General features: G+C 31.7%; 1 protein-coding gene across 1 annotated transcript; it reads right to left on the reverse strand.

Moving 5' to 3' along the window:
- Window positions 1-11,660: 11,660 nt before the first annotated feature.
- On the reverse strand, window positions 11,661-13,280 carry LOC114425573 (dnaJ-related protein rsp1-like). Its single transcript, XM_028392517.1, has 4 exons — window positions 12,999-13,280; window positions 12,829-12,880; window positions 12,637-12,704; window positions 11,661-12,361 (listed from the first exon to the last, which is right to left on the reverse strand). The coding sequence occupies exons 1-4, from the start codon at window positions 13,149-13,151 to the stop codon at window positions 11,822-11,824; spliced, it is 813 nt and encodes a 270-aa protein (XP_028248318.1). The 5' UTR covers window positions 13,152-13,280; the 3' UTR covers window positions 11,661-11,821.

Here is a 13,280-nt window from a genome sequence, read left to right on the forward strand (position 1 = left end):
TGATATTTGTTTAGCTTGTTATATATTTTTATTCTTAATGTAATTTACTATTTTAACTCTGCAAAAGGATTTGAGAGAGAAAATAGATAAATTAGGCTCTTTCATGTGGGGGACCAAAGTTAAAGTATATTAGTAGATGCATGTGTAAATTAGAATAATTATAAATAGAAAAAAAATTATTAACATTACATCAAAGAGTAACTTTGATAGGCTAAGTTTCAAGCATTCTCATCATTTGAATTTACTTTTACAATATTATTGGTTTCTCTAATTTTTCTGTCTTTGATAAATCAATTTAAATTCTTGTTTAATATCTTCTCCTATTTGATTTAATTTTTTGCCAATTTAAATTATTATTTTTCTCTTAACCTTTTCAAGTCAATTTTCTTTAACTTCTTTTATTAAAAAATATTCATCTACCTACGTACAAACAAAGTTCTTATAGATTCGTCACTCGAAATTCCATTTTAATTTTACTACTTGGGACGAATTGGTGCACTTTCCAATCCATCAACATTATCCTCAACACCATGATTTATGAGCAGAGGAATGAATAAAAAGTTGAGTTTTTTTTTTGTTATAGACCTTGGATGTTGAAGGATGTGGTTGTGTTTAGTAGTGATGAAAACATGGCATGAATATGCTTGTGTGAGAACAATGGTTTGCTTGCAGCATTTTTTAACATAGTTGATTAACATTGATTGGTTTATTGCATTTGGACCTTTTACCTCTGTCAAGTTGAGTGAAGAGTTTGCTATTGTGATTCTATTGGTTAACAATGGCTTGAGCATATGATTTTGCAGTGCTTAAATATCAACAATTTTCACGATTTTGTTATTCTAATACTGTAGGTTTGCTAATTACAGAGTTGAAATTTTTATTATTTTTATTTTATATAACTTTTAACTGATGTTAATTTTGTTGATAATAAAGGCTACAAACAAAATGTGTCTTAGGGTATTGGGCATCCTAAAGGCTATGAACAATTTGATAATGTTGTTATGGGCATTCTATGAAGATTTTTGGATGATAATAAGCTGGTCCAAGATTTTTGGAACTCTAGCGGAAGATGTTGGAGGAGAGTTGAATCAAGTATGCTATTTTTATTACTAATCCATTGCATGGTACAAAAATCATCATAGGATCTTCAAACTAAACCTTTATTTTTTGTGTATAATTATTTGTCATGATTTATTATCAATATCACTGAAGTAAACTTTTATTTTGTTTACCGATTGTATTTGTGTTTGTTTTGCAAGGTGTTTATGTTGACATTGTCATGCCACCAAATTGAGAAGTTACATGAACTTTGAAATTCAGAGAAAGATGTTTTTTCAATCCTGGAAAGGTTTGCATCTATAGCTCATGTTAATAAATGCGTGGAATGTGGGATCAATGATGTATATAATTTGAAATCGTTGTATGGACTGTAACTATACATGATATGTATTTTGTTGGTCCAGAAGGTGTTCCATTTGATATAGGTTATGGGTACTGGTTGTGGTCAATTTGATGAAGTTGTAATTATGAGGCGCATAAATATAATCCAGAGCCAACAATTTGGTAAGGTTATGGTTACTTTCAGTCAACGATGTTTTAAGAGGATGTAGTTTGTACTATATCCTCTTAGAAAACTGTAATTTTTTGTTGTTTCCTAAGTATTTCCTAACATTTCATTTTGGGGTTTCATGGTCTATAATTTTTAAATTTTGTAAGAGACTATGAGGAGAAAGAACCTTATCCCATGGATCACACATTACACAATAATGAGTAAGGGTTTAGAATGTACCTTTGTAGCATCACTCACCTTGTTAGTGCTACAAATTTTCTCCTTTTATGTGACATTCAAATGACTGTCTACTATGTGTTTTCTGATTAGTATTACACTATTAATATACATAGTTAGTTGAAATTCTAAGGTTTTGGGTATATGGACAAAATAGAGACTAAATATTATAGAATTGATATTGACTTGTTACGAGATGTTGTAATACAATATGATGTTAAAGGCTAAATTGTTATGGCTTAATTACACTAACAATTGTAACGGGAGCAATAGTCATAAAATAATTGTAAGGAAGAAAAATTATTTGTGACTTGTAACTTATAATTGTGACATCAACATTTTGGAGTTTGATGTGTTAATAAAAAATTGTAACAAACAATTTTCTACTTTTGCCCATAAAGTATGTTATGTGTTCATTAGTAAATATGTGGTGGATTATTTGACATTTTGACTCCATGGATAAATATTCTTGAACTTCACTAGCTCACCCTACTACAACTTCACTAAATTCAATCCCTCGCTCAATATGTTTCATAAATAATGTTCAGCTGCAATGTGGCATAAGGGCTATAAAAAACACACACAATTCTAAATTATCTAACCAACAATATATAATTCAACATTCAACAATGTGTGAAATAGAGCTACTGCTATGGCATGCAGCTTGTAACAAAGACTAGTAACAGCCATGGCTGACCACTGAATGCCTCACCCAGACTGCCTAATCATATATTTTGCCCATGGCAACACATAAATTTAAAACCTTGCTCACGTGCTCATATAAGTTCTAAGGTGGGAGAGTAAGGACCATACCTACTATTACCTCCTCTCTCTCTTATTTAACCTCACTAAATATCCTTCGGCTCCTGAACTTGATCGGCCTCTCTTTTACTCAAAAGTTTAATCATTTACCCACCAGATCTTAATCCAACTATTACCCATAATGGTCATAACATCGTAATCAGATAATCTTCAACAAAACTAGTCCCAAACTAGTTCAACATCAGTAAAATAGGCACGAACTTGAAATTCATAAAAAAATAAATAGAAAAGACTTGCTACAATATTCCTAAACAGCACAAATAATTACAACGAAACTGATCCACTCAAAAAGTGGAATGTGGAGCGGGAGAGGGAGCCATGAGAAGTGTGCGGAACTCCTAGCCTCCAATTGTCGTTCGATGGTGATGGGGGGTTCGCTGCGTTCGAAAATTAGCTGAATCGGACGGTGCAAGATAACCAATGAAAAATTATCGTTGGATTAAAAATTACTCAATCAAATGGTATTGGTGACTTTCGCACCTACGAAAGTCACTTTGCCATAGGCATGCTAGAAGCCGTCGTCATTGTAAAATTGATGATTTCATCCCTGAAAAATTTCTAATTCTAGTACTGATTTCGAAGAAGGAGCAGAACAGGCATCATGGATGTCACATTTTTCAAGTACTACAAGATCCGATTAGAATCTTTGTTCTCTGCTTTTCTGGCGCATCTCATTAGAGTTTTGATGTTTTGTTAAAGGACCAGTTTCATGGGTAAAACTATGGTCAAGCGTGTCCTTTGATTCCTTTCTATATGCATGATAATGATATATGAGGCACCTTTTTTTTTGGAAAAACAGGTAATAATATATTGCAGCAGTAGTAAACATGGAATATATTTACACTCTTTATAATTTATATATGGTACTATATATGATGCGTGGATTACATTCTAAGGAAAATCAATAGACACAATGTGTTGTGTCTAAGCATGCTGTACTATCTTGGTCCACAAAAAATATGACACGCTCTGAATGGGATCTGTAAATTCTTTATTATATATTTTTTACATGATAAAAAATATATTTTAATATTTTTTTTCTAAATATATAAAATGTAAAATCATTATAAAGGCTTTGATGTATAAAACTTATTTTTTGGTTACCCAACAAAGGATTAAGCTGGTTGGATTTTGGGGATTAAATAATTATGTTAAACCCATGTCTTATGGTGTCAATGGATGAGAGACATACAGAGGAACATAATGAAAGGGTGTTATTATCCAACTTATATAAATTCTAACTGTTCATATAAGTAAGAATAATTAATTTATCGAGATAATTTATGTTTGATTCTCTATATGTGTAGAATTCTCTTAAACAAATGATAATTATTTATTGTGTGTAGAATTAATCTCTGACTTACCTGATTAAAAACACTCGTAGTCTCTAATCAGGACAAAAGAAGTATTCATATAAATATTATTCATAAGTAAAAATAGTGACACGTTTCAAGTACCTAACTCTACAGCACATGAATTCAAATATGTAACACACTACAATCACAAAACCAACAAATACTGCACCCTCAAGTGCGTTTTGGGCCGAACAGGTTATTTGACTAGTACTGACTTCTTATACTTTGGTCATGTCAAGGACCACACATGCTCAATGTACATACTTAACTCTTTAACTTCACCATGGACGACAAACTAGCTAGCGAAACTAATTACTACACATGTAGAAGTTTGGCCAAAACCATTGAAACTGATTCAAATTATACTCAAGGATAGATATACTTAAATTAGCAATTTGTGACCGTTTGCTAGTCCAGACGTTGTATCAATTTTTTTTAGGCATGAGATTAATACAAAATATTTACCACTTTTACTGTTAATTAATATGTGTCAAAAGATCTGATTGATTAATTTTAGTAAAAAAAATTTAGTTAAATTTTTTTTATTCATAAAATTTGAACCCAAATATCTTATTTAAGAGAACAAAACCTAATATGCTACTCATACCAATGACTTATTAATATTCTAATGTTGTATTTGCTCCTATCAAAATGAATCTTCTAGTCAGAGCATACTTATTCTTGTTGAAAACTTGTTTTAACATTAATTTAGGTACTAGTTCTTTTCCAGTTTCACCATGAACACATAAATATCATAAAAGGGGACGAGAATTGCAATTAATCCTTTTTTATAGATTTAATTGCAAAACTCTATATACATAGGCAATATTAATGAAGAGTGATGTAAGTAACATTATATTGATATGTTGCAAGTGTTACATGAATGAACTGGTTATATAAAAAAATGATAATTAATTTAAAGCATCGGTATTAATATGAGTATACATGCCCATTATTTTGTATGTAATCATTTTAAATAATTAGTAGTAGATTGTGTTATCTTCATGGACGGATCTAGGACTGTATTAGGAGGGGGGGATTTTCTTACACAATTATTTAAATAGCTAACTTCTAATATATAATAAATTTAACAAAAAGTATTATCATTAATTTTATGTATATAAAACTAGAGAATAGAGATATGATTCACTAGTAGAAAAAAAAATTAAGCAATTATCAACTAAAAACTTAATTTTCTTATTCATATAAGGGTATTGGTTAGTCACTCATCACCATTAATAGTCCTATGTAACTTGAATTTATACTAAATGAGTGTAACTTAGTTGATAATACACGAAATTTGTGAGAAAAGTTTGATTCTCGTGTATTATATATATATATATATATATATATATATATATTAATTAATTAATTATTGGGGAGAGATAAAAAATTAACTTTAAGTGTGAGTGTGTGACTAAACTTCAAATTAAGAAGTTTCATAATTAATTTATAGGATCAAAATTTATGTGAATATGTCAGGATTTTATTGAAGAGAATGCTTTAATTGTGGTGGTTAAAAAAATTTGGATCTATTAGAAACAAAGCATAATAAAAGATAAATAGAACCTACTAAGTTAATCACCATGTAAAAATGATGAAGTAAAATTTACCAGGGTTTCATTTTAATTTTAACCAAGAGTTATTTAAGATTTCTTATTTAACATCAGATTAACTATTTTCCTAATAAATTGATTCATTTTGAGGTACCTTTGATTACAACTTCATATCCCAATTTAACATCAAATCTGAAACTTTAATTATAAGACTCAAATATCAAACAAACTGTGTCAACCACTTTATTACTATAAGACACATTTAACTAGTTTGTTGGAGATTATAAATCCTCACATTCCATATTCCCATCAATGATAAGACCTAGGAGGGAGAATTGAGAGCCGTAAGATGGCAACAAAATTGCAATATCTGCCGCGGATCTCGCCAAAATCTGCTGACACTTTTTGGCCAACCAAAAACAAATATATTCGTACATGTGCCATGCCCACAACTTTTCAACGCAACCAAAGCAAATATATCCACAATTTTGTTTGATTTATTAGGACCCTAATTCACTAGCTAGCTCTTCACTGGATCTGGTTGGTTACCGCTGATTACTCCACAAAATTTGAGAGAAGCAACTTAGCAAGTGGAATCTCCAAGCTCTATGCTCTACACGAGACCTCGTTTGAAACATTGTGCATGCACCTAATGATATTGGAACATTCACGATATGATAGTGCCAACTACCAACCCTGGCCACATCAGATCCATGTCACTTTTTTTTTCCTTTTGGTAACAAGATCCATGTCACTCTAATCCAACACATTATTTTCAAATCATTCAAGGCAAAGGGAAAATTTGGTAGACAAAAAAAGGCAATTAATGCCCAAAAGGGAAAAGAAAAGTTAAAGATACATTCTAGTTTTGAATAATTGATAAATTATTCCGTTCAAAAATAGGGTACTGTTGGCTACTATCAAATAAGCCTAAGCGATACTAAAACACGGCATTAATTGGGTTTTAATTATATTTTTTGAACATGAGATGCCATTGGATATTTGAAGCAATTAATAATCTATTATCAACTTTAATTGAGAAAATAACACATCCATGTGAGCAGGAAAACAATGTCGCACAATAAGAAACATTCAACCTTAGCAGTTTTAGTTTTACCATAAGTTACTGTATTCATTCATAGTAAATAAAAAACAAACTAAGAAACTAGAAGTCTAGAACGATGCACATGAATCATATCATCTTTAATTGAAGTCAGAGTCAAATTATTTTGTGCTTCTGCATTGTACTACCAACATGGGCTTAAATCCCCCATCTCCCACCACACTCTCTGGGCTCAATAACCTTAATTGAACCATCAGACAATCCAATTCTAAATTGATTGGGCTCCTATGGATGTGCTGCAAAAACATTAGGATATACAAAAAGCCTGCACAAAAACAAAGGTTTAGGATTAGTTAATTATTTTGGAGAAAATGGACGGGGATCATGTAAGAAAATTAAGCTAGCTTGGTTGAACGTAAACAAACTCGATCTTAACCTCCCCAACTAGCAAAGTTTCATCAAAATGAAACATGAATTAAACTTTCTAAAGCATATTTCAGCCACAATATTCTAAGCATGGGTCCAAAAAAAATGCAAACTTTGAATTCTCGTAACAACAAACAAATAACTATCATTAGTGTCAACTGTTAATATGTCCCACAGGAAAATACTCTTTATATAACTTGGACAATTCTCTTCCCTCCAAGTCCCTAATTGGGAATTCGAAAAAGAAGCCTAATATATATGAGAGGACCATTTTTGTGAGTGAAAAACATTTTTACGTGAGTGAGAATATTAAATATGAATGGTAAAATTATGCATGAATGATCAAGAATAAAAAAAAGGTTACTATGCTTTTGGTTGCTGAATTTTTGAGTTTTTATTTTTAGTCCTTGAACAGAAAATTGATTAATCTTGGTTCCTAATCTTTTATTCCATTAATGATTTTAATCTTTTTATTAAATCTTACCATTAAGTGATGACTCAATGGTAATTTTATTATCACTTAATTCTATTTTATGACGGTTAATTTTCTAACCGTTACAAAGTCATCTGAAAAGTAAAGTTTTATAACATATTAAAAATTAAACCACTTTTTGGCATTGTGAAATCAATATAAACAACATTGCTCCATCAAAAAACCAATAGAATCAAAATCAAATGCAAGTTTCCCCAAATTCCTTTTAGTATTTAGACAAACTGGGGAGATTTATAACTTAAAATCATACTTTAACCTAATATCTTAAGGCTCATATTTATGTGTCTTGTCTTCACTTATATGATGTTCAATCTTCTTATTCTTACACGATGTGAGACTTCACCTCACAACATCAAAAACAAGAACAAGAGACAATAATAGAAAAAATATCAAAAATTTGTTTAACGTGATTTGGACTCCCACCCCTACATTCACAATCTCAATTTATTTAACGTGGCTCAGACTCTCATCTCTACATCCGCGATCTCCTCACAACATATTCTTAGGACAAGCAGAACAAACTTGTAAACTCTCATCTAGGATAATAACCCATTCTTTAGGTTGGGTAATTCTTCTCATCTTAAGAATCTCTATATATAGACTTAACATCATAATCTTAAAAGAGAAAATAAATCTCTAATTTATAAAATATATCTTTAATTCTAAACAACATCCTAAAAATAAAATAATATTCTTTTTTTTAAAATTTAAACAATATCCTAGATATTTAAAATTATAAATTTAAATTGTTTCTCAACCCATACCACCGCAACAAGTTTTGGGTTTCAACAAATATAAGTTTTTTTATTTGTGGAAGTTGGAATGCATTTCAATTTTTTTTATTTGGTCTATGGAATTTGTGTTGAATATGGGTTTGCTGTAAAAGGTGAGAATCAATTTTTTGATTAGGCCACTAGAAATTGCTTGATACAATTTAATCAATTTAGCCAACTATTTTCTTGTAGTTTGTAACTTCCAGAATATTAAACATTGTAAAATATAATTAAATAATGATAAATTTATCGACATGCCATCAATTTGACGGTAAGGATCAAAATCATTAATGGAATAAAAGATTAAGGTCCAGGACCAATCAAATTTTTTTTGGGACTAAAAATAAAAACTTCAAAAATTTGAGAGACAAAAACATATAATTAACTCTTTGAAAAATAGAATAAAATTAAATGAGATTTTTTAGATTATATCGGAATCTCCCTACTATTTTTAACTTTTATACAACACCCCTTTTCTTCAACAATTTTTTTATTATCTCTAGTAGACCTCTTGAACCTAGATGAAGTTCTAACCATTTGTCTGAGAAAGAACGAGATGCTGTTGCAGCATTCTTAAGAAATTTTGGAAAAAGTAATATTTTAAAATTTTTCATGCATTTAACAAAGTTAGTTTAATATACACGGAGTGTGTGTAATATTTTTCAAATAATATAGTGTAAGAATAGAAAAAAAAAAAGAAATATCAATCATGTCATGTGTAATATGAAAAAATCTCAAGAGATGTCAGTGTATTTTACTAAAAAAAAAAAAATTAATGTTACGTGATTATCTTAAAAAGTCATGTGTTGTATAAAAAAAATCACATGACGTTGTATATCCTCTCATCTGCTACGTCTCATAGATAAAGAAAATGTTAGAAAATGATAGAAATTGTCAAGCCCTTTAGGCTCTATTACTCCCGTAGGCCCAAAAGGGCAAATGAGACTTTGCATGCAAGCTAGTTAGATGAGAGAGAAGAAGTGGGGAGGGGAAAACAATGGTAATCATCATGAAAGATTTGGAATATTGAAATTGGAGTCAGAAGTGTCATCTCTGACTTGGGGGAGTTCGCTCCCATTTTCTCAAATTGCTTCTTCTCTTCTTTTTACTGCTGTTTTGCAGCACCTCTGGTACAATTCTGTATCAGAAAACCAGTTTAATGTGGTCTTATGTAGATATGCTGATGAAGCTATACGACATCTTAATTTAATGATGTCAGCATCAAATACTCCAATATTTCCAATTTTCCATCAATAAAAGTAGCATAAACTAGTTGGCCCATCTTGGGGCACCCACTATAATCCAAACATGAAGATGTTACCATATAACTCATTTACAAGGAACTCAAATATAGGAAACTTAATTTTCACAAAATTTTAAAAACATGTTTCTTGTATCAAAGAGTGGTTTTTCTTCCTAGCTGATACTGCAGGTGTGCAGTTTCTACGTTTGTAATTTTTTTGTCTTTGTTTCTTTCTTTTGTTTCTTATCCTTTGTAACAAAAAAAGAAAAATGTTTTCTTAATTTAAAAAGGGATAGAAAAGTTCTACTTTGCGGATTTCATTTCTTGGAAAGAGAGGAAAGGGGGAAAGTTATTTACCTGCCAAATCAATTATATTTTTGAAGCATCATATATTGCTAGTTGTGTCTCATGGCATACCAGCAAGTTCACTTGATCAATGTGGAACTGAACTCTAGTATCACCAACTACATTTCCTGTTGGTATTTGGATTGACACTGATTTCTTCTTTTCCCACGTGTCAATGTGCCAAAAGATAAGCTACAAATAATTTCGAGTTTAAATCTTAAACATACAAATGCATTAAATACTTGAAGCCCTATAAGAAATTTTTTATCCCTCATGCAGAGAGGCTCAAACTGAATTGTCATGTGGTTGCTACTAAGCCAGTAGCAGAACTAGAAAAGAGAAAGAAATGATCATTAAATATGTACTTTTCCATTTGATGCAAGACACAAATAACCTTTATTACAAGTGCTATAGCATAAGAAAGGACACATGTCATACCTGAGCCGAATCTTATATTTGTTCGGAAGCCTCAAATAAAAAAGCACAACCAAAGATTCACTACAAAAGGAAAATACTCTTGAAGAATCAACCAAACTAATTGGAGGGAAATAAAAAGTATGGTTTCATTGTAATCTCTTTGTCTTTCCTAATCGTTGACCATGAAGTACGGACACTCCAACCTCTTACCGTGTCCGGTGTTTGACACGCGTCCGTGTCAGTGTTGGACACTGACACAACACCCGTACTGCGTTCTATATTTTGAACATTACAGGTGTCTATGTGTCCGTGTTGTGTATGGTGTCCGTGTCGGTGTTTCATAGTCATTGAGGGCTTCGTACTTGCAAATGTAATTTATAAGGAATTGAGAACATTAATTGTGGCTTTTGATCTGGGTTACTCTACCAAATTTGCATAAATGAAGATTTTTTTTGTTAAGCTGGGGAGAAAGAAAATGTGGTATACTCTGCTCTTGAACTGGGGCAGAGAAACGTTTTCTGCGGCCTTGTTAACAAAAAAATGATATGGAAATGAAGAAAATCTTTAGTAATTTAGAAACTATTAACCAATTGAGTCCCCATTTTAGTTCTTTCAGCAACTATTAAATTTGACATGATTTTCTTTCTTCTATTTTGCACCCCTCTTTAGGAAATAAAGAAGAATATCAAAGGAATGGAAGTATGCTTAGAGGCACAAACAATGAGCTTATAGTTAATGAACAGTTCTTCCACTTTAATTATTTGAAACACATTACAATGTATCCTAAAGGAGTTGCTGTAAACATTAAACACATTAGAGTGTAATTTGTTCAAAATACCGTATTAAATTAAATTGCTTTTGTATTTACAAAGAAATGTTTGTTTACATATTTTACAAAGAAATTGTGAAAGGAATTCCCATAATGCAAAGCCAGGGAACTAGCTACCGCTAGTACTGCATATATGACGTTGAGAAATGGTTTTCTGTCGCTCTAGTTAACAAGCAAAAGATTACTAATGCAAGCACATTGACATTACTTTTAGTAAGAACCAAGGTTTGATATTACGGACAAATGTAACTAATGCAGCCCTAATTGCAGTTGCAATCCGATTGCATAAACCCCCAAACCCTGAGTTGCGGTCAAAATTGCAATGACAAAACATTTTTTAAAACCTTAGTAGTAATGTACACATGCATGCTTTAGATTGCACTCATTGCTGCATTTCGGTACATACCCATGTATTAGTACTTACTACTTAGCTGTTTCATTTTAAGTGTATGTTTGGTAGCAAGGTTGAACTCAGTCAACTCAGCGTGATTTTTTGAAGCAACAAATAATTTCTTTTGTGGTGATTCTGCTATGATTTTGTATTCTCTATGATTTTTTATCACCAAGCCAAATTCACTATATAATAGCCTGCCATCGGAGGTTCTAAAAAGCTCCATAGCTCATACAAATTCTCAATGAAAAAAGAGACCAAAACATGTCAATCCCATTGCCCCAATTGAATGTAAAAATGTAAGCTAGCATTTTGATGGGACTTAAGCAAATTTACTTCTTGTGAGCATGCTCCTTTGTGATCTGACCTCAAAAACCGGGGATGCATACTTGGCTTCCCCCTTGTCAGTGTCCACAAGATTTTGAGTGTGCAAGTACCAACACGCCTCAGAATTCTTGTAAACATTGCACCTCAGATGAGGGTATCCTTTGTACAAGTATTTCAATGGATTGAAAATAGGGATTTCTTTCTCATCTTTATGCTTGAAGCTGCTTCCATGTCTATAGTCATCTGGATTGTAGAGGGGAGATTCTTTCTTTGACATTGAATTTTTTCGCAGACAGTTCTCTATCACCTTGGTCTCCTCCTTCAGTCTTTCTCTCATGTCTCTAATATATCTCAAAACTTTGTAAGATCTTGAGTCCCTAATGATATTCCATGTCTTGAAAGTTGAACAATTGGAATTGCCAGGGACATGTTTGGATGTACTATAAGGGATTCTATTGCACTCAAAGCAGAAATTCTTATGTCTCTTTAAGTCAAAAGCTTTCCTTTTTGCAGCATCAGACAGACATATATGTGCCTACAGAAAGCACAACAACAAAAAAAGTGAAGCCATGGCATGATTTGTGCTTTTTTTATTAAAGTATTAATTCCCAATCACGGGAAAACATTATACTTTAAATTTTATGCACTGTCACGATATACAAACACTTTACATTTCCAATAAAAAATCATGCTAACATGACATTTCAGATAGTTATTACTATAAAAAAACAAATTTATCCCTCACCACAATATATGATTAGATGACACTGTAACATCAGTATTAGTTAAAACATTATATCAGAAACTAACCTCAGAGACAAGCTTGAATGCAATTTCAGCCTTTGGGTGTGTATTCTTGTCCGGATGAAGTTGCAAGGCTGAACCAAAATAACAGTCCTTGTTATTATGCAGGAGAAAGAGGAAACAAATATTGCATAAAACCATAAAAAAATGAGTTTTTTTTTCCTTTCTATGAATATAAAAAAAAAGAGTTAAGCCTACCAAGTTTATGGTATTGCTTGCGAATGGTGTTCATCCCTGCATTTTCTTCCACCTATGAGAACCCAATAAGGAGAAATTTGCATCATAAAAAAGAACACACAAAAAAAAAAGTGGTAGTACCAAGTTTACAATTGCATCAACAAGAAAATTAAGGATAAAAAAACACTTACTCCAAGAATGCAATACCAATCTATGAAAGATGGCTTAGCATGGTTTGAGACATGTCTATGAACACACACAACTGAACGTGTGGAAATGGAGCAAACCTCCAACACCAACTGGGTCTTGTAATCTGATTGATCTTGTCCCATTCTTCTCCCCATATCTGATGGGAAAGGAATACAGAAGGGGGGGGGGGGGGGGGGGTTACAAATAGTGAAAAGGTTAAGGTGGTGTTTGTTTTTTCAGAGGCAGTAATAAATAAAACTAATAACGGAGGTGGAGCGGTTTTG

Source organism: Glycine soja, chromosome 9 (assembly GCF_004193775.1).
Source record: "Glycine soja cultivar W05 chromosome 9, ASM419377v2, whole genome shotgun sequence".
NCBI classification, from domain to species: domain Eukaryota; kingdom Viridiplantae; phylum Streptophyta; class Magnoliopsida; order Fabales; family Fabaceae; genus Glycine; species Glycine soja.